Below are 23321 nucleotides of genomic sequence, written 5' to 3'. Positions count from 1 at the left end.
ATCATGTTAATTTTGAGATGCTAATCAAATTTCTAAGTGGTAATGTCAAGATGATTGGATATACAGTGTTGAAGTTCAAAGGAAAGTTCCTGAAGATAGTATGCAGAAGCACTGATGCTTAAGAACTAGACAAGGTCAACACGAGTATAGATGTAAAATAAAAGACATACAAGCACTGAGCCATATAAGAAATCATGGAGAAGGTGAGGAATCATCCAAAGAGACAGAAGGAGCAGCCTTAAATAAGGAAGTAGGAAAACAAGAATATGGTGCTTTGGATGCAGAGTGAAATACACATTTCACTGACAGACTGATAAGAACTGTCAAATGCTACTGACAGGTCAAGTAAGATAGAGACTAAGAACTGACATTAGATTTAGCAAATATGATAGCAAACATGATGACAGGTCAAGTAAGATAGAGACTAAGAACTGACATTAGATTTAGCAAATTTTTAACGTTGGAAACAAACAGTTTCAGTGGAGTGGTAAAGAGAAAACACTAATTTGAGTGAATTTCAGAATGAGAAAGTAAGAGTTTGAGACCATCAGCATAGACAAACTGGGGATTTTGCTGTAAAGGATTCAAGCCACATTTCAGCATAATAGTATATAATATCAGAAGAAATGTAGGTGCTTAATCATTTCATTATCAATAAAACCTTAATATAAAGCAGAAAAATCAAAGGAGAATGTAGACTAAAACAAACAGGTAAGAAAATGAAATGAAATGGAAGGTGAATGCAATATATCAGGGTGATTTTAGTTGAATTTATTTTATTTAATGAACACTGTGTGTCAGACACTATTCAAGAATTTATAAATACAATTCATTTAATATTCACTTCTTCCAATCCTCAAAATTCATGATTGTCCTTTTCCCAACCTTTAAATGTACTCAGACATGAGCCCACAATTTTACCCTCTGTTTATACCATCTTAAGTGATATTATTTGATGTGTTAAGTGATGTTACTCAGACCTATGACTTCAAATTATCTATTTACCAACAGCCTTTAATTATGTATCGCCAACCTAAAGGAGCTAGAAAAAGAACAACAAACGAAGCCTAAAGGCAGAAGGAAATAATAGAGCAGAAATAAATGATATAGAAAAAACAAAAAAACCACAAAAACAAAAACAACACATCAGTGAAACCAGGAGATGGTTCTTTAAAAAAAAAAAAAAATTGATAAACCTCTAGCTAGACTTATCAAAAAGAAGACAGAAAGGACCCAAATAAATAAAACCACAAGTGAGAGAAGAGACATAACAACCAACACGACAGAAATACAAAAAAATTATAAGAGCATATTATGAAAAACTATATGCCAATAAATTGGACAACCTGGAAGAAATGGATAAATTCCTAGAAACATATAAACTACCAAAACTGAAATGGGAAGAAACAGAAAACTTTAACAGACCTATAACCAGCAAAGAAATTGAATCAATAATCAAAAATCTCCCAACAAATACAAGTCCAGGGCCAGATGGCTTCAAAGGAGATCCCTACCAAACATTTAAAGAAGAGTTAATACCTATTCTTCTCAAACTATTACAAAAAATAAAAAAAGGAAAAAGTCCAAATTCATTTTATGAGGCCAGCATTACCCTAGAACCAAAACCAGATAAATAAATGACAAAAAAAAAAAGAGTATAGGCCAATATCCTTGATGAACATGGATGTAAAAATTCTCAATAAAATACTAGCAAACAGAATCCAACAGTACATTCAAAGAATCATTCTCTGTGATAAAGTGGGAATTATTCCTGGTTTGCAAGTGTGGTTCAATATTCACAAATCAATGTGATACACCACATTAATAAAAGAAAGGATAAAAGCCCTCAATAAAGTAGGTTTAGAGAGAACATACCTCAACATAATAAAGGCCATTTACAAAAAACTCACAGCTAATATCCTCCTCAATGGGGAAAACCTGAGCTTCTCCTCTATGGTCAGGAACAAGACAGGGATGTCCACTCTCACCACAGTTATTTAACATAGTACTGGAAGTCTTAGCCACAGCAATCAGACAACAAAATGAAATAAAAGGCATCCAAATTGTCAAGGAAGAAGTCAAACCTTCACTATTTGCAGATAACTTCATACTCTATATAGAAAACCCCAGACTCCACCAGAAAACTGCTAGAACTGATAGACAAATTCTGTAAAGTCACAGAATACAAAATCAACATATAGAAATGTGCTACATTTCTATACACCAATAATGAAGGAATAGAAAGAGAAATTAAGGAATCAACCCCATTTACAACTGCACTGAAAACCATAAGATACCTGCAAATAAACCTAATGAAAGAGGTAATTATGTATCTCCAAGCCCCAACATCAATATTTTATAGTGTGATGAGAATATGAAGCTTCAATTTTTAATACTGTAGCTTGCTGTATTTTTAAATTTTCTACAATGCACATGTACTGCTTCTTTAATAAAATGTTTTAAAATTTTTCAAAGGAGGCAATGATTCATGAACTTGTATTTCCCTTGATAGATAAATTAAGACAACTGCTAGATCTAGCAACATGGAAGTCACTGGTGTCCTTGACAAGATCCATTTTGGTGGAGGAGGGTAAGAAACACCTATGTATAGTTTGGCAGTTCCACAAAATGTTAAACAGAGTTAGGATATGACCCAACAATTACACTCCTAAGAATACACTAATATGTCCACATAAAAACTTATACCCAAACATTCATAGCAACATAATATTCTAGAAGCCAAGTGTAAACAACCCAAATGTCCATAACAGATGAATGGGAAACAAAGTGTGGTATATTCATACAATGGAATATTATTCAGCAATTTAAAAAAAGAAGTACTAATACATGCTACAGAACCGATAAGCCTTGAAAACATTAAACTAAGCGAAAGAAGCCAATCACATAAGAAAACATACTGAATAATTCCTACCATGCTTATGAATTTTTTTTTAAAGATTTTATTTATTTGACAGAGAGACATAGCAAGAGAGGGAACACAAGCAGGGGGAGTGGGAGAGGGAGAACCAGGCTTCCAACCAAGCAGGGAGCCCGATGCAGGGCTCGATCCCAGGACCCTGGGATCATGACCTGAGCTGAAGGCAGACGCTTAATGACTGAGCCACCCACGCGCCCCGCTTTGAATTTCCACAAGTCCCTAGAGACATAAACTATATTAATGGTTGCCTAGGGCTGGGGGGTGGAGGGTCTGGGGAGTGACTGCTAATGGGTATGAGATTCTTTGGGAAGTGATGAAAATGTCCTAAAATTAGGTCATGTTAATGGTTGCACAATTCTGTGAATAAAAACCACTGAATTGTACACTTTTAAAGGGTGAATTTTGGTAAGTGAATTATCTCAATAAAACTGTTATTACAAGAAAAAAAATAAAAGGCACGAGAATTTAGTTGATCAGTTTGCATTTGCTCTATACTCCCTCTCAATGTGTATAGGTTTTATGTGACCTTACTTCCAGAGATTTGTCTTTCTTTTTTTCTTTTTTTGGTAAACTTTTCCTTCTTCCCATTAATCCCTATCCCCACACAACTTCCGAACTTTCTGAATCAAACATAATTAGACAGAAAAATGTTTGCCTCCACTAAGAAAAGGTATACTTTACAATTTTAAAACGTATTAAATGTGGCCATTGTTCAGATTTATTTTTCACACAGTTACATATGTACATATTCCAAAAAAGAAGGAGTATGAGAAGAAAAAGAAGAGGAGGAGGAGGATCAAGAAGAAAAAGTATTTACCTAGGAATAATAACTTAGCACTTTAAGCAACCAATACATTATATAGCCTGGATTCTAAAACCCATTTGGGATTATATAAAATTACTTTGTAAAAGCCACAAGTGTCCCTCACTCTGAGAAATGTTTGAATTTTTAAATAATACTGCTATAATACATTTTTTTCATGAAATAACAAAAATTTACAACAATGGTATCATGGATACAGACTGAGTACATATATAAGCCCATTGGCAAGGCTGTTTAGAGCTGATTTCCTCCCTTGCATTGTATAATTTCAGTAGTATACAATAATTATCTACTGTTGGAATAACACCTGAGCGGTTCAGCTAAAGATGCAAACAATAAAAAAAAAACCTTGCACAAATACTCAAACTTTGGGAATTCTAATTAAAATAATAGAAAAATAGAAAATTTTTCCTTCCAAAAAAAGGTATCTAGACAAAGATTTAGATACCCCATGTAGATTATTCACAAGAGTCATGTGTGAAATCAACCTTTTTTGTAGTCCTTAAATAAAATTTAATCATTAACTGATGGAAAAACAAGTTTCATATTCAGACACTTTCAGAATGCATCTATAATTAACTTAATGCAAAAGTTTATGAAAAAAAAACAGCTATTTCACTGCAGTCTTTAAGTATAGCAACATTTTATTATTTTTGGTGCATCTTCTTACGCATTTCTTCAAGAGCTGCTTCTTTCTCTCTCAGCACCTGCTTAAGTCTTCTTATTTTTTCATCTCGAATGGTTTCTTCTAACTCTGGTGGTGTCATGGGGAAAATATCTTCAGTATAATTTTTATTAAAAGAATGACTTTGTTCAAAAGCTGCATTTGAACTCAATGTGCCTTTTTCCTGGTTCTCAGGGGTATAGCGTTCAACCTCAGTTCTCTTTTCTTCTCTGGTTTTGTTGCGGCTTGTGAGAATGTTATGGCGTGATACATCCGAAGTTGGTAAAATACTGTTGACGAGTTGGGAATTGTTGACATTAGTTCCTCCATTTATAGCTGTGTTATATACACTCTCAGTTTTTCTCTTCTTTGTGTGATCCATCTTCTTAACGGTTTTTGCTTTTCTTTTCTTATCAAAACCCTGTTGTTATGTTGAGTAAGATTCCAAAAGAAAAACAAATTATTGCCACGTAGACAGTGTGCTCTCAAATTTAACAGGATACTGCAGGTAACATACTTATTAAATTCAACTCAACAAAATATACTGAGAACTACAGCAAAAAAATTGTTTAGCACTGTACAGTACTAAAATGAATAGCAATGTCCTAATGATATTCACAGAGAAGAAATTGCTTAATTCACATTTTCTTGCTTAAGTATTAGATGTATTCATCTATCACCAAAATATAACAGCCATTTGTAAAGAACTTGAGAAAAAGAATTGACTTAATTTTGTGCTTCCTTTCCCACAGTAAACACATATGGAAGATTTTCACTGGGAAAGGTTCACTGGTGTCTGATCTAAAGTTCAGGATATTAAGCAGTATAATGATATATTTCTAAGTAGAATAACAATATGCAAAGTTGTAGGGATGTTTTTCATCATTATCGACCAAGTAGAGTTCTTAAAATGTTTGTATTAAGGGTAGTACTGTAATGAACATCTACATGCTTATATTTTCCCTACATCTGGATTATTTATTTTATTAATTTTTTTATTAAGTTCAACTAGCCAACATATAGCACATCATTAGTTTTTGATGTAGTGTTCAGTTATTCATTAGTTGTGTTTAACACCCAGTGCTCATCAGATCATGTTGGATTATTTTAGATAGGGTCTTCAAAGTAGGATAAGTAGTTTAAAAAGTTATGGGCATTGTCTTATAATTTTTTGATGAAAAAAATAAACAGGTGAATAGAAACAATACAACAACTTTAACTGGGGATGTATTTTTACCTTTGTATATATGGTTCTCTTTAACACTGATTTGGTATAATATATACAAATATGCAAATTTGATAACTATCATTCATATTAATGTACAGACTAAAAAAAACAAATCAAGAAAATGCATTCATGAACCTTTGGAGTAACTACAAAGGACACCAAAAATCTATTACCTGTTTTTTCTTTTCTTCCTTCACTATCAACTCAGTCTCTTTGTAAGTATCACTCTTCACCAAACTGCTAAAGGAATCAAAACCTTCTCCAGAGCCCAAATGATCAGGAATCCGAGTAAGGCACACTCTCAAATCTTTAGTGAGACCAAATATCTTTTTAAATTCTGCATCATTCTTCAGATATGATGCCTTATTGCTTCCTCCTTGGGAATGGTTCTTGTCATTTCTTTCTTGAGTAACTTTTTCTAATGTTGATGCCATCTCATTCTGGATCTGGAATTAGGAAAACAAAACACACAAACAATACTGCTAATTACTTAGGCTATTTTATCAGACTAGCAACTAAGTGTTCATCTCATCTTACTTAAAACATCATGCTCTAAAGTCCTAAATGGTTGGTTTGCATTACCCCTGCCTTACCACCCGCACTTGAAAAAAATGAATTTAACTGAGTACAAACTTAAAACTGTTCCTTTAAAATTTCTCATTTATTTTGCTTTCTTGCACTGGAAAGGTTAACAGATAGTTGATTCTCAAACTGAAATAAGAATACAGACTAATGACAAGTTAAAAATAATCTATAAAACATTAGTTGGAAATTGTAGTCTTCTGGAAAAGTCTTATGCCTTTAATCAATCTTATACTTCAGGATTTACCACCTTACATATCTAGAATTCAATGAATTCCATACTGAAGGGGAGAAACACTGACATTATTAAGTAGATCTCTACATAAGGAAAGAGTGGGCACAAATACTTAGCACAGACACACATATCTTAAGTAGAACAGAAAAGTAACTATGTGGATATGCTGAATAATTGAAGAGTCAGAAAGGGTTTAAAAAAAAAGGGGGGAAACTTGTCTACTAAAAAAAAAGATGTTGATAAATCCTATTTCCACAAATGACTGAAAGGTACTGATCAGCCCCATTCTACCCCTTCTACCATCTACCTAAAAAAATTGCCAGTATCTCCCTACCATCACAAAACAAACAAAAAACCCAGCTCTCCTAGATGCATAATATTGATCTTTCCATATACTAACATTAATCTAGTAAATATATGTATGTACATATGTATATATATGTGTATACATGTATATATATACACACACAGAATTTTACCAAACTGTGAATTCACATTATCTTTCATCAACTCTTCTAAACCTTGTTGCTGAGTTTTTTGTTTGATTTTGTTTTAAAGATTTGGCATGCCAAATGATTTAAGAGAAAGACTCTATTATCTTCCTCAAACATTTCCTTCAGATGAAAGCTTTGACTTAATTAAGCATTCATGTGTGTATGGTATTTGTGTGATGGAGTGGAGGATGGGAAAGGAGCGGGGAAGAGGTATCATAGGTAACTAACTTTGAGAATTAAGAAAGAAAAATTTTCTATATAGATAGATAAAAAGAACACCCTGACATGGGAAAATTACCTTTGGTTCTTGGTCTCTGAAAACACACTGTTGTGAAGTAAAAGTTGTTGCATCAACAGAGGAACTTATTTTCTCTATGCTCTGGATGATATTTCCTTTTCTGGGGGCATTTTGTACTGCACTAAATCCATCTGGAAAGTCTGGCTTTGTGAATAAAGTCTTACTCTGTTTTAAGTAGTTAATGGATTGATTCATATTATGTGGGTTTGGGGTAGAAAGAGATGGTTTCTCCACTTTTTTATTCTTCTCTGCCCTTAGATTGATCATGGAAGCAGGCTGAGTATTTGAAAGTGATTTTGTCTCCATCTGGTAAGATTTACTTTTAGCCAAAACAATATTTACAACCTCTCTGGATATTTCTGTGACTGGACTCGAACTCACTATTTGTGATGTATCTTTTCTTGGTGGAATATCAGGAGAAACAGAATTCTGTTGGTCAATTTGTGATGGCAAAACATCTGTCCCCTTTTTAGCCAATAGATAGACTTTCCCATTAAACATAACCAAGGCATTATCTTTAATAGGCATACTTTTGGATTGTGTCCCACTAGGACTGACAGTACTCAATGATGGCATATTTATAGTATTATCTCCCAAACTTTTCCTATCTACAAAAGTTTTTAAAATCTTTGAAGCCACATTATTTGAAGACTTAACAGGAACAAGAGATGGAGTGCAAGGCTGTAGATTTTCTTGAAAAATCCATTTCACAGGAGCAGCTTGAGAATGCTGACCACCTTTTAATTGTGTCTCTTTAGCAACATTCATTGGAATTTGTGTGGTATTTAGTATCACTGGCTTTGCTATTTCTGTAACAGGTTTTGGGTAAATGTTTTGAAAGTTCTTGGTAACTACATTTTTCACTGTATTTACAGGAGATACGTAAATAACGGTTGGTATTTGGGAGGCCTCAACTGTTCCTGAGGTACTTGTGGTTGCAGTTGCAAGTATCTTTTGCTGAACTGAAGGAGGCAATGAAGACGCTGGTACAGATTTCACTTCAGCATGGGCAGGAATCTGTAAATGATGCCCAGAAGGCAAAACTGGAGACTTCACAGTCATTGGAAGACTCTGAGTATTTACTAAAATATAAGGTGAATCATTTTGTGTTGAGGAGGGAGAAACAGCAAATGTTTGCATGGTGAGTCCATCAATTTTCACACCATGACTCTGAACTTTAGAAACTGATGAGGTAAAATGTTCAGTTCCCACAGAAGTAACTCTAACTTTTTCTGCTGTATCTACTGTTCTTGTAAGAAAATAGTTTGAAGAACTGGCTGGCTGAAAAATGGGCAATTGAACTGATGCACTTGTGGAAGAGCTGGAAATCTGAGTCTGAAAAGTAACTTGAACTGGGCTTCCTGTATTCCCTTTCAAAGCATCAGACATGACTGAAGATTGAACTAGCGGTATAAGATTTCCAGAAGAATTAGGAATTGGAAGTAATTGCAGAAGATTTTTTCCATCCGAGCCAATCGTCTGAACTACTTGGTACATGCAGCCTGAAACACTTAAAAGAACATTGAGTAAATCAATACAACATACTAGACGGTATATACATTTTATTTAAAAACAAGTATTTGCAAATATTATTTTAAAAAGATAAAAATTTATAAAATATGGTAAAAGTATATAATTTGTCACTTCGAGTTTTCAAAGTGAAATATTGCAAAACAAAGATTTTGAAGTAGAAGAGATAATCAAAGATACGATCAGCTTTGATTTAGAATTTCTCATATGATTAGGCAATGGGTAAATTAGACTTTTCTAAGGTTTTACCCTGTATAAAGTTATGCCTATTAGAATATTTTCCTCTTAAACTATTAGCATCCTCCCTTTTTTTTTACTTGAATTCTTTCCTGTTGTCCTCCTTCTTCACTCTGATTTGCCCAGGATTCTCATTTCATCTCCATTTATGCTTATTCTATTTCCCTCACTCTTTTCTACCCTCTTTCCAATCTGCTGTGCTCTTCCCACTGACAATGACTCGCAAGTCCTACTGTCAGCCATCCTTCTTTTGCTTAAGGCATCTCTTATGGTGATAGCTTAGTGTACCACATTTTCAGAGATTAAATGGAGTTACTCATGTAGGAACCATTTTCTTCCTTGACTTATTGTTTCAGCATATCTGAAGTTTGGTGCTAAACAGCCCTTGGTATGGGAATTATTCACATTAGTTCCAACTGCCTGTCAATCCATATACATAACAGCAACGTCATTTCAGCTAAATGGTTTCCAATGAATGTGGAACACACGGGACATTTTTTTTAACCTAGCCAATTTTGATCCTGATACTTATGAGCTATATCTTAGTACAGATTGTCTGATTTTTAAAAATCCAAAATATACCAATCTCTGTTATGTAAGCAATTATTTGTAGATTTCTTCAATGCAGATACCTCAAGTTACTTATGCCTAAAACCACCTTTCAGTTCCTGGAAAATACCAAGTTCTCATAGGACTCAGAGTAATTTACACATGCTCTCTCTCTACCTAGATACTCCTCTCCTCTCCCATCCATATAACTCAGGTCTCAGCGTAAGTAACTAACCAAGAGATACATTCTCTGACCACTTTAACTATCTTTGCCCATCTTTCATAATTAGTGTATAATATTACACCTGTTCATTTCCTTCATAGTATACATCACAAGTTGTCAATATATATTAATCTATTTGTTCACTTGCTTATAGACTGTCTCTCATACTAAATTCTAGCAACATAAATGCAGAGTTCATGTCCTACCAACAGTATGACCTTATATGACTAAGATCAAATGAAAACAAAAATTCAAGACAAATAATAATAATAATGATTAGAATTCTCAATGATGCAAAAGTGTATTTTACTGCCCACAGGTGTTTTTAAACCTACATATTAATAAAAATCAAAGCCAAAAAGTCTATGCATTCTAGGAAGCCCTGGAACTCAGTTTTACTTTTCTGCAACCCAAAATAATATAATTATATCCTTTTAAATATTTAAAACCATTTTCTGGCCACTTGATAGTGCTTCAAAATGTTAAATTTACTTTTAGCAAATTAAAAGTTAATCTCTAAAGAGATGCATGAACATAAACATATGAATTCTTGCTTTCAGGACTTAAAAGCAGAAAGCCTACCTTAATTACCTCCCCAGCCCCCAAAAAACATAGAAAAGACCTGAACTTATTCAACTTTAATTTATTCAACAAAAATTTACTTGAGTGTCTGTTATGGTTCAGGCACCAGGCTCAATTATGGGAAAAGGATCAGTAAACTACAGCGGTTGGCCAAATTCTGCTCCCTCCCTGTTTTTGTGTAGCCCACAAGCTAAGAATGTTTTTCCTATTTTAAATGGTTTTTAAAAGTCACAATAGTATTTTGTTATCTGTGAAAATTATGAGATTCAAATATCAGCATCCATAAATAAAGTTTTATTAGTACATAGTTACACTCATCTTTAACGTACTATATATGGCTGCTCTCATGCTACAATGGCAGAGTTAAGTAGTTACACCAGAAATGATCATACGACCCACAAAGCCTGAAATATTTACTATCTGGCCCTTTACAGAAAATATTTGCTTGTCTCCAAGCTAGTTCAACCCACAATCCCCAAAAGAACTTAAACTGTTGGTTATATGGACATGTAAACAGGCAATTAACATTAAGTGAGATAAATGATACACTATATTTGGATGAGAACAAAAATGCTTGCTCCTTTTCTTAAAACATTCTCTTCCCAAGGCTTCCTAGGTAGGACATTCTCCTACTTCCGTAATGAATCCTTGGTCTTCCTTGTCAACTCGTCCTACCTGAATCAACCTTCAAATGCTGGAATTCACCAAAGCTTAGACTGAATTCTCTTCCTACTCTTAAGCTTTTCCCAATTATTTCTTTTATGTTCATAACTTCAATTAAATTACCATTTATACAGCAACAATTAAAAGATTTGCATCTTAACTCTTTTGAGATTCAGGCTTATATATATATCCAACTTCCCTCATGACATTTCCATTCAGAATCTCAAATGCATTTAAAACTCAACATGGCCTTTCCATGTTTTTTTTTCTTTCTGTATGATAAATGACATATCATCCATCTTAGATGCCTAAATCAGAACAAGCAATTTCCTGCTTTCTAATCATCTACATTTAATCTATCACAAAATCCTGTTGGTATTAACTCCTAAATTTCCCGATTTTATCTTTTCAATTCTTTCCAAACCATCTCTCTCCATTTTAATTCAAGGAAACAGTATCTCTGGCTTGGACTATTATAGTAGCTTCATAACTGGTCTCTTCTTCAGCCACATCCTCTCCCTTTAAAAGCTTTCATTACATTAAAACTGACCCTTCCCTGCTGAAAATATTTCAGCAGCTTCCCATTTTCTTTGAGCAGTAGAAAGAAATCCAAGAGATTTTGATGCAATGGAAGCCAAAGGAAGAGAGTTTCAAGAAAATGGGCAAGTCTATTTAAAAGTTTCTGACAGGCCAAGTAGGATGTAGATTAAAATGTAAACCTGCATGAGGGTCACTGATGGCTTTAAAAAAACAGTTAGGTGGAGAAAAAAAGTGGCAGAGGAATTGACATGAAGAAAGGATATTAAGATAGAAGGTATGGCCAACTCTTATGAACTGGCAAGTAGATGGAGGCTAAATGGGGTCAAGATCTGTCTTCTCTTTTTTAAGGTTAGATAAACCAGAGCATATATTAATGCTCATATGAGTTATCAAGAAGAAGAGGATAAAGAGGGCTAATTAAGTGTAAGATTTGATAAGAAGATATAGGGAATGGGAACCAGCAGACAGGTAAAGGAATTGAACCTTAAAGAGAGGCGGGGAAATATCTTCTTCCATTGGCACTGGAAGAACAGGTTAGGCACATTTGCAGTTTATAGTTTTGATGCCAGAAGTTTGAGGTAATTCTGATCTAATGGCTTTAATTTTCCTGTGAAAAGGACATAACGTCATCTAAGAATAGGAGCAAAAATGGAGATTTGAGGAGAATCAAAAAGATGTGAAATAGTCTGAGAGAGAATAAGCTGACTTCAGAAAATATAAGAGTCATCAGACAACGCTGATGGCCCAACAATATAGGTAGTGATTATGAATTTATAGTGAGACCAATCTGTGCTTTTGTGAGATTTCCCTAGTTTCACTGGGTATAGGCAAAGTAAAAGTAAATCCCTGAGTTTATCCAGGGAGTGGCTTCAGAAGAATGGTGCAAAAAAATCAAAGAGGAACAAAAGAGTTTAGGATATTGGTAAAAATTATTAACTAAACAGGAGGAGAAGATAATGAGAACACAAAAGGCAAAAGTATAAGCAGAAAATAAAGTGATTATTGGACTGGAGGGCCAGATAAAGTTAAAAAACAGTCAAAGTGGGGTATTTAAACAAGTAAGCTAGAAATACTACAACTGGTGTTTAGAAAAGAGAATGCCTGAATCAAGAATTTCATAAATGCAGCAATCGCATCTGACAAGAACTACAGAAGTGGATGGATAGTGACAGAATGGAGACTAAGATCACCGGAGAAAAAGAACTTTGTACTGATGAAAGACTAGATGACAAAGAGATTATCCATATAGATGCTAAAGTCACATAGGATTAGAGAGATGATTATGACTTATGTTCTAAATTCAGTGACAGGAAGTTGGTAGATGATGTTCATGAACCATAATTAAGACCACCTACCAACTTCCGGTCACTGGTATGCCAAAAAGTTGTCTAGAAATTCACTCTCTTTTGCAGTCTATTTTCTTTCCCATTATTCTACTACATCTCATTCTCAAAGATTACCAAATATGTTCTCACAGTTAAATCTGTCTTTATCCTCATTGTCTAGGTGCTCCCTACTGAAACTGATATTGCTAGCTAATTGCGCATTTTGAACCTCTACCTAACATGATTTCCATTGTGCACAATTCGCTTGTTTTTCTTAATGTTTCCTTTCTCATTCATTTTCTTCATTTTAAGTATCCAACTATGACTATTCCCCAAAGCACAACTCTTGACCCTGTTTCTCCTTCAAGACATTCTTCCTTAGATTGTACCAACGACTTCAACTATTGCATCAATTGCTTCAACTATTTCCTTTGCAATTAATGACTCCCACTGTTATATCCTTTATTCCTATTCCCTAATGTTGACCTCAGTTCCATATTTGTGTTGTCTTACCAAACATTTTCACTTTTAATACCATGACATTTTTTAAACCATGACTTTAAAGTTAAAATTACTCTCTACTGAAAACTAGTACTCTAATCCTACCATCCAGTAATCCAGTCATGTCAGCACTACTATTTCCCAAGTCACTTAGGTTTTAAATCACCTAGTCATCTCTGACTTACCTTTATCACCCTTCTTATTTATCTCTGATTCACCCAAAGCACCCTGTATAGATGCTTACAAAGGGTAAACATTCAATAAATGCATAGTGAATGAATCACTGAGTCTGTAAAGTTTTTTTCCTTTTTACAGCTCTTACTCATTCTTCTCTTTCACCACAGCCACTTCTACTACCTAGATCAGACCTGCATCACCTCATTATCTCACCCCTATATTTTGCTTGACTTTTAAACTAGTTTTTCTGACTTCAGCAACTATTATGATGTATCTCTGGCAGATTAAAGCATTGTTTTCATCCTGTTACCTCCTTTCTCAAAGTTCCAATGATTCATCATTGCCAATTCAGCTTGACTTGAAAATCACCTAAAATCTAGACCCGACCAATCTCTACAACAGTACCATCTTCTCAACTTAAAAATCTCTGATCTTCCCAGAGAGGTCTCTTTACTATTCTTGATTATCCCAAGTACATTATTTACTCCAAGTATTCTTCAGGTTATTTTTTTTCTTCTCCAACAATTTAAAACATAGCTATAAATTGAGGATCAACTCCATCTTCTCCATGAATATTTGCAAGTCCCTAAAACTCACATTAATTTCTTCTAACTTAAAATCCCCAAGTACTCCCCCTGGTGCCACTAATGCTAGGAGTTATATAATGCCTTCTATATAATGTCTTCTAAAAAATAAGTAAAATTTTGTTTTTCTTACAGAGACTATATCATTTACTTTGTAATTGTTCTCCCAATACCAAGTATAGTAGGCCCTCAAAAAACTTATATAAAAAAGGGAGCTTTTTCAAATCTCCACTTTAACTGAACTATCTCAATACCTTTTCTCTAGTCTCCTTTTGTTCATTTACATAGTTTTGTCAATGAATCTGTCAATAACATCTGGCTCACGGATTAGAAACTTCAACAGAGCAGAACTTTTATAATGCTTTTATAATTATTTGCATATGGGAATGTACATTTTTAACTGGTATGTTTTTTAAACAAAGGACACAGGCTTCTGATACTGCATTCCCATACTTCATTATATGGCCTCTATGTTTCTGCTGTACAGAAAACATTTATATTGCACAACATTTTTATTGCACAAACTATTTTCAAGCCTAATCATTTTTCCTCTCTTTCTTTCCCCTCCAAAAAACAAAGGAAAATACAGCTTCTTCTACGCCAGTATATCAATAGAGATTCACATAATCTACCAGAGACCATAAATTCCTTAAGGGTAGGTTATCCAATTCATGTGTATATCCTCTACACCTAATAGAGCAACTGGCACATTGTAAACAATGTTAGCTGAATTAACTCCTCCAAGTCATCATTAGAAAAAACAAAACAAAACAAAAAGACACCACTATGATTTCCTAGTAGCAAATGTAATGAGTCCTAAAAATTAAACTGGAATGTAGAATGCTAAGGAGAGAAATAATAAATCAGGATGAAATTCACACTTCTTCAATTAATATACTTTTTTTTTCAGCTCTAGAAGAGATCTTCCATTTAAGAGAGTAACTATAACTAAAATCTTATAAAGATTCTGTTTCTTAAAAATCAAATTCTGCTACCTAATGTTAGAACTAAAATTAGCATCGGATTCTGCATCCCATGCTCTGGTTTGGTTACTTAAAAATTTAGAAAAATCATCAAAGTGCTAGTTACTTTAAACCAGTTGGTGTTTGAACTGAGAACTATACTGCAAACACAGTAACAGTCTAAGACTTTAAAAAAAAGCAAAAAGAAGAATACATTAGAAAGTTTACAGGCTTCTAATCTTGGCTCTTCCAATTGTTAGTTAATTAATTTTGGTAAATTTACTTAACTTCTTTGAATCTGTTTCTTCATTTGCAAAATGGGGACAGTAAGGCTTGCTATGAGAAGTAAATGAAATAACTGGTTGGAATTATGATAAATTCCCAATATATGCTAGTTATCATATTCCATTAAAATATACAATTGGTGTCCAAGAACAAGTAAGTGAATCCGGTAGTTTCTTGACAATATAAGAACTTGGATAAAAAGGTATGAAAATTTTCATAAAAAGTATATTAAACATACTTACATAACTTCTGACATTTTTAATTATTCTAATATTGACATAAAACATTCACATATAAGAAATGGAATGATAAAAATTTCACATGCTAATGAACATTTTGCAGATATTGTTGCAAAATATATTTTTTCAACTGCTAGACCTTTTTTCCATGATTTAACATTATGTACATACACAGTATACATAATGTAATAACATACAATAATATATACTATGTAACATTATATACATAATAGATACATTATTGTAAATAGTTGTCATTAACTCTAATTCTGATAAACAGCTCAGCAATGTAGGTATTGCCATTATGATTTTATAGCTGGAGATTCAGGAATATTAAATAACTTATTCAGAATTACATGCTCTCTTCGACAATCCAATCCTCTTTCTTGAATTTACTTTAGCATAAACCAAACATAACAGGGTCCAAAAAATTCAACTGCATGAAGTGATCAATGAGAAAGAGATTTCAGTTAGCCTATAAGGTATACGTGTCAATGTCTCTTACACACCCAAACAGTAAAGATAATATAACACACTGTACAAAACTAAATGCACAATAAACTGATAATGAAACATCACGTTTCTAACCAAACCAAGCCCACTGCTGAGGACACTCATTTTAGCTCCCCATTTAAGAACAAAGGATTAAGTGCAGACAGAAGCCAGTTGCCAGTCACATCCTAATTCTCATTATTGTGAGACGTATCATCACAGGCTTTTATTATAATAACTCTAAACTGATGACTTAAGTATCTAATTTCAGCTCTGACCCTGCGTGAGTGTCAAATTCAAATACCTCTCTGATTGTTTTTTGTTTTTTGGGGTTTTTTTGGTGGGTTCTCCTCATCTCAATTTACCAATATCTATCCAGATAACTGGCATTATATTGATCCCCTTTTCTTCATGCCAATTCACTGACAAAATCTGCCTATTTTCCCTTCTGTGTTTCTTTGAATCCAACCCTTACTCTACATCAGCTAGTTCAGGCCCTCAAAATCTCTGAAAGGACAACTTACAGAATCTTTATATGCCTGATCCCTCACCCCCAAATCCGCACTGCCATCAGTTATCTAAAATGCACACAGGAACATGACAACCTTTTCTTAAAATCCTCTGAATGACCTTCACTAGATGAAGTCTAATCTCTCTAGCAGAGCAAACCAAACCCTTAAGAGTTATGTATCTATCCTGCTTGTAGTACAGAATCAAACAAAAATACTGACTCCTGGTAATAAGTCATACCAGTGCTTTACCAGTTCCCTTTTTGGGCACAGCCTGCATTCATCTTTAATTGGATAGCTGACACTTACATTCCAAAACTCAGGTGCTCCAGAAACCTTTCCTACAATTTCCTTTCTCTGTGTTCTCACAGCATCCTGTGCATAACACTATTTAAAAGTGTATTACATCACCTCCCCCTAGACTATAAGGTTTTTCATGGGCATGGTTCATATCCTCTTCTTTAGTCAGTGTCTCCATTTAGCACAGTCTATCATGTAGGCACTCAGTGAATGTTTTTTAACCAAATGTTTGAACTATACAGATAATACTCGTAAAATAGGATAGGAACCTAGATTGCTGTAACTCCAAAGCTTACCTTCTTTCTACTATACCATTCTAACTCCGGCTTTGCTCTTTGCAAAAAAAGCCCCAATCTAAATAAACTGAATGCCTACTATCACAAATATCTTCCAGATTTTTCCTTTGCACTCTAAGATTAAGTTTTATTCTTAAAATTTATGCCTTGATGAATTAGAGATACATTAAACAGTAAACATTCTGTAAAGCAATAACGAAAAACTTTGTAAAAAGAAAGCAGCAGTAACTCAAGAAAAATCCAAGCATCTATAGAAAATAAAATCATATACTCATTTTAAGTTTATGAAATGATTTAGTACCATCAAAATTATCAGAAAAATAAGGAAACCAAGCTTCCAATAAATTAAAGAGCTGACATTAATCAAATGATTTTTAAGTTATACTTGTACGTCATGCAGATTGTTACTTACAAAACAGAATATAATCAAATATGTAAGCAATAAGCAAAATAAGAGTCCAATAGCTTCAGAAAAGCATCTGGTAAATGTTCCAAATATGTGATGTCAAACCTCAGTGATTTGAAGAAATAAATGCATTTGAAGATGATGAAAACAATGCATAAACCAATGAGTTAATGAACTTCCAATGACGTATGAATGTAACCAAAATATATTTCAATTTGTAATATTTTTAAAAATGCCAAATACAGACAGCCAAAGGCTTAGAAACTGGATAAAAGAATTAAAGTACACAATAAATAAAAACGTTAAGTTCTTATTCTACCTTATTTCTAATGTTGAAAAACAATGCAATCCTAAAGCAAACTGTGTTAAGTTAGGGTAAGTCAGATGGCATCGAATATCCAGATACCAAAACAAGAGAAAAGAAATGAACAACCATTAGAAAGTAATTCTACTTTTTCGTTATCTATACAGAGCACCATCTCTGCCTCTCCCCACCCAGCTTTCACCAAAAGTAAACCAACAAACGTTATACGTACACACAAGCTGGCTCTTTTTACGATTTGAAACGCAATGGTTCTTTCTTCGCAGTTCTTCAATATTGTTTTGGCTCACCGCATTTAGCGATCATTTCTTCCTAAAATATTGTGCGCGCTTTTTCAGTCGTTATTATAATTCCGTTTTGCATCTACTTGTAATTAAAAGAAACCTACTTCCTGGGCTAAAATTTGTACAGAAATAAACTCTTACTCTCATAGTAATAATAGCTAACATATAAGTACTGCTTTTCTTCTTTCCTATACTAAGTATTTTACATACACTCATTCTTTTAGGCCTTAAAATATTTCTAGGCACTCTTACTTACTGGAAAGGAGACTGGAGAGAAGGCACTTGGCCTCACGAACAGTAAATGTCAAAGCTAAGATTAAATGTAGGCAGCCTGATGTTCTTCAAACATAAATCTTCTTCCATGAATTTTACATCTCAATTTCCATGCTTTCTTCACACTTTCCTTCCGCAGAGACCCATTAAGTTTTTTCTCACCACTTATTATACATCCACTAACCATGGAGTCTACAACTTAAAATATTCGATCTTCTCTAACAGTTTTGTTCCCATTTTATTTCATCTTGACTAACATAACCTTTAAGAAAAAAAAACTGACTTAGTGATAAACTATTTTGTAAATGTGCAACTAAGTCTTTTTAAGAAACACCACGATCTCCCTATGTCACAGTTCCTCTACAGAGACATCCAGTTAGAGACGGCATTCTCATTACACCTGCTTCAAACACGCTGTTCCAAAGGATCGATTTCACATGAGAATTACTCTACTTTTCTTTCTTTGCATATAAAACTATTATTTGAAATTTTAAAAAATCCATTCCCTCACTCTATCAAATTTTCAGTTTCTAAATTCATATACTCATCAACTACACAAATTTTTCTTTTCCTTTCCACTAACTCTCTTAAATGATAGCTTTTTTCACTGAAGGTCCAGCGCCACCTGGGCTGCACTTGCTATTCCGTGCTGGGCTCTGCGTGTTTTTCTGCGAGTGCGCGAGAATCTTCCAGAAGGTTTTAGTCACACAGGAGCGTCGGCCATGTTGATTTTCCTCTCCCGTGGAGATCTACTCTGTCGCCTACGAAACTTGAGACGCTGGAGTCCTGCGGAGCCAGGGCCGAGGCTGCCTGCGTCAGGCTCTGAAGAGGGTTTACGTTTCCAAGAGAGGCGCGCTCTGAGGGCTCTGAGTGGCCCAAGTGACGAGCCCTGCAGTCGCTCCCACTGCGGGGGAGCGTCCGGAAACGACGGCCGACTCGGCACCCTGCTAAGAGGCGGGCGAGGGGCAGGTGTGTCGAGGGAGATTCGAAACCGGTACTTACCACTGCGAGGCGTTGCCTGACTTTTCCTCTGCGGGTTTCAGGAAGACCCTCTGTAGATTATTGGACATTTTAGAGGGGTGGGAGGGGCCAGCACATCCAGGAAAGTGGGCAATGGGGGGCCGAGGTCCTCCAAAGGGCGAGAACCTGAGCGAGAGAATGTTGGGCTGGAGGTGTCCCGGAGCAACTCAGGTTCGATGCTGAAAGGAGGGCGACAGCAGGGTCTAGAGAGGGCGTATCCCCAGCCTTTGGAAAGAGGCGACGCAGCCACCAGAAACCGGAAGAATCAAAGCGCCTGACGACGCCAATCCGGCCCTAGCCTCAGAGAGGAGCGGCCCGAGTCTCCGCCCCCGCGGGCTACGACATCGCTCCAGAGCCATCCGGAGTCAACACGGAAGGCGTGGCCTTACTGGCACCGCCCCTAGCAGTGCCGGGTCCGTGGAGAAGACGGTGCCAGAAGGGCTCGGCCGACCCCGCCCACCGAAGCCGCCAGCCGGGCAAAGCTCAGTCAGCCGCTTCCGGGATCGTCACGTCCGGTTGCCAAGGTGACTGGCTCGCTGAAGCACCGCCCTTATGATAGGATCCAATCGCAAGTGAGGTTTGCTATCTCTTCTTCCGGATCAAGTAACGAATCACAAAAGAATATTCTCAAGATACCTACGCAAAATAAAATGTTTCCGGGGTCATTCGTAAATTTTCTGTTTCTGTGTTCGCCGCTAGTGTAAGTTTTTCTTTCCCGCCAGTGCTTTAAAAGATGTCGGAGGGCTCTTTTGGACTCGTTGTGCACTGGTGGTGTGTGAACCTTTAAAACGCCTGCGTGTAGCCAGCGCTGTATTTCTTGCTGCTTTCTGGGGTTTCTCGTTTTTTTCCTCTTTCTTGAAGCTTTGCTTATAGTCTTAACCTTTCCTCCACCCCAGGCTTATCTCATTCCTCGGTCAAAATTATTATTTATGGTCATATGGTTAATTCGTTAATTCTCCAAAAGTTTCATTCTCCATATAGATATTTTTTTTTTATCTTCATTTGGATCTCCAGAGAAATTCTTTTCAGAAGTCTTAATTTCCTGTTGTTGAATTTCTTATTTGAGAAACGGGTTAAGTCTCTGGCTTAAAGAGTAGACATTTTAGTTCAGCTGGAGCTAGAAGGAAGTTGTGGGAGTGGTTTAGAAGATCGTTTTATCAGGTATAGGCAATAAAAATGTAAGCTGGCTCATACTGACTTCAAATTTAGAGGGCTGGCATAAGGTGGCCAATTCATAAGTTTATGTTCGTCTTTTTAAAATGCTGGTTACTTATTCCTCTAACTCTTTAATGAGCCAGTACCTGATTAAAGAGCTTAATGTCCTGATACATTAACAGAAAGGTTAGTTTCAGCGATACAGAATTCTGTATGTGTAACTGGCATTTATCTTTCAGTCAGATATCTCCCATACTAAAGAAGGGGCAGGGTGGTGAGCCTTTTATACTGTCTTGGTTTTGGTCATCCTCTGATCTGTGAAAGCAAATTACTTGAATAATTTGACCTTTCTTGGCTTCTTCCATGTTTTTATCATTTATTTCTTACCTTTCGCATTCTCAGTTCTCATGTCCATCACCTCTTCCTATAAATGAAACTCATTGTCACAGATTGATTTCCCTGTGAAGCAGACTTTTTCAATGTATTTTGGTGTGAAGGAAGTTTATTAGGGATCAGTATTTGGGGAATGGAGGGAAAGGAAGTAAAATTGGGAAGAGGGAGAAGTTAAGTTGTGATGCCCAGTCTCAACAAAGGCCTTAGCCAATTCCACATAGACCTCTAAGATGCGATGTACTTTCAAAGTTTTCCCCAGTAGGAATGCAGGCTTTGCCAAGGAAAGGTGTATGACCCTAGGCAAGGAGGATCTCTTTAGCCAAGGCAATTACTCAAGGAGGTTAATAGCTGAGACATGTCTGCTGGCAGCACTCCCAGCAACTCGTGGAGTAAGACCTTTATTCCTCAAGGGAGGTCCCGGAGATACGTCACAGCATCCACAGTACTCATTAAATCCCTCATTCAACTGTTGAAATTAATGCTGTTTATCTCACATTCATTCAGATCTGTATTCAGCACTATTAATTATTCCTTCACTCTTGATGCATTTGGGAATATGCTTTCTTGGTTTTCCTCCTATTTTTTAGTCTACTCCTGTCTTTTTTGGAGGTGTATCCCTCCCTTCTCAGCCATTAAATAAAAGAGTTTCTTAAATCTTCATCATTGATCCTCTTATTTTCTCAAACTGTCATGTCTCCTCAAATGATTTATGGCATGCCCATAGCTTTAATTACCACTTCTGCTCATTGAAATACTAACTAAACGCTCATATAATACTATGTGCCAAGCACTATTCAAATATTTTACAAATATTAACTCATTTACTCTTAACAACTAGTAAAAATTACTACAGATAAAGAAACTGATGCACAGAGAATAACATAGCCAAGAATAGATAAAGGGCTGAGAGTAAGACCAAAAAGAAATTAGAGCATATTAAAATATGTATCTCAATAGCAAAAGATAGTGACAAATTTAAGGAACAACTGACAAAAATGAGTAGATTCGTAAGTCAATACATGTAGAGGATGACTTTACAAACACATCTCTGAGAAATTAATAGTTGAAGCAGGCAAAAAATTGGCATAGATATCAAATTTCTAAACAATAAATCAGATCAAGCCAGTAGATATGTAAATAACTCCATTCATTGGATAGTTCACCATTATTTTTTTTAATTAATTAATTACTTAAGTAATCTCTACACCAAACATGGGGCTCAAACCCATAACCCTGAGATCAAGAGTCACATACTCTTCTGATTGAGCCAGTAAGACACCCTAGTTCACCATTATTTTTAAGCATATGTAGAATATGTATAAAAATAAGCCATGTATTAGGTAATGAAGCCCTAATAGTTCCAAAGAATCAATACTATACAGACTATGTTTTCCAACTGCAAATTGATTAAATTAGCAGTTCAGATAATAAAGAATAGCTTTGAGACATTTAGAAACTAAATAAGCTATTGCTAAATTACCCTTGAATTAAAGATGAAATAATGGAAATTAAGTGACTTAAATACATTAGTCATAAGAATATTAAATGAGTTAAGCATTCAATTTAAGAAGTATTAGAAAAAACAAAACCAAAAGAAACAAGAATAAGTGAAGTATATAACAACAAAAAAATTTCATTAAATTAACAAGACCAGAGCTTGTTCTTTGATAAGACCAATGATAGAGATAAACTGTTATGGGGCATGTGGGTGGCTCAGTCGGTTGAGAATCTGACTTGGTTTCAGCTCAGGTCATAACCTCAGGGTCATGAGATCGAGTCCCACATCAGGCTCTGCTCAGTGCAGAGTCTGCTTGAGATTCTCTCCCTTTCCCTCTGTCCCTACCCCCGAAAATAAACAAACAAACAAACAAAATCTGTAAAAACAAGGGATACACTGTTAGCAAGATTGATCAAGCCAAAAAGAAGATACAAGTAGGCAAAATACAGAATAAAAAGGGAAAACTATAAATACAATAGAGATTTGTCTTTGTATTATGAACAGCAGTTAAAATACAACACTTGCTGAATCCTGCTACAATGACGAACTACCATTAGCTGCTGGTTCCTTTATCTAAATTATAAAAGGAAACATTTTAAGAACTAAGAGAATTTTTGAAAACTGAGGGAGCTGAATGCTGTTTTATTTTATGTATGTATGTATATATGTATGTATGTATTTAATTTTTTAATTTTTATATTAGTCACCATACAG

General features: G+C 35.1%; 1 protein-coding gene across 2 annotated transcripts; it reads right to left on the bottom strand.

Moving 5' to 3' along the window:
- Positions 1 to 4380: 4380 nt before the first annotated feature.
- On the bottom strand, positions 4381 to 20166 carry LRIF1 (ligand dependent nuclear receptor interacting factor 1). Of its 2 annotated transcripts, XM_032421717.1 has the most exons (4): positions 19544 to 20166; positions 7263 to 8772; positions 5827 to 6099; positions 4381 to 4846 (listed from the first exon to the last, which is right to left on the bottom strand). In XM_032421717.1, the coding sequence occupies exons 1-4, from the start codon at positions 19609 to 19611 to the stop codon at positions 4409 to 4411; spliced, it is 2289 nt and encodes a 762-aa protein (XP_032277608.1). In that variant the 5' UTR covers positions 19612 to 20166; the 3' UTR covers positions 4381 to 4408. The 2 variants fall into 2 exon arrangements, with proteins under 2 accessions (XP_032277608.1, XP_032277617.1); XM_032421726.1 differs by lacking the exon at positions 7263 to 8772 and having other exon boundaries at positions 19544 to 19632.
- Positions 20167 to 23321: the final 3155 nt, after the last annotated feature.

Source organism: Phoca vitulina, unplaced genomic scaffold (assembly GCF_004348235.1).
Source record: "Phoca vitulina isolate PV1807 unplaced genomic scaffold, GSC_HSeal_1.0 scaffold2, whole genome shotgun sequence".
Lineage (NCBI taxonomy): Eukaryota > Metazoa > Chordata > Mammalia > Carnivora > Phocidae > Phoca > Phoca vitulina.
Note: the sequence above shows the minus strand (reverse complement) of the source record. Positions and strands in the feature narration are given on the sequence as shown.

Bases quoted from the DNA above. Each gene is read 5' to 3' on its own strand.
- LRIF1 (XM_032421717.1), bottom strand. From the start codon at position 19,611: ATGTCCAATAATCTACAGAGGGTCTTCCTGAAACCCGCAGAGGAAAAG. The intron at 6,100-7,262 runs GTAATTTTCCCA...TCCTAATTCCAG, and splicing joins TCAGAGACCAAGAACCAAAG to ATCCAGAATGAGATGGCATC. The intron at 4,847-5,826 runs GTAATAGATTTT...ACATAACAACAG, and splicing joins AGGAAGAAAAGAAAAAACAG to GGTTTTGATAAGAAAAGAAA.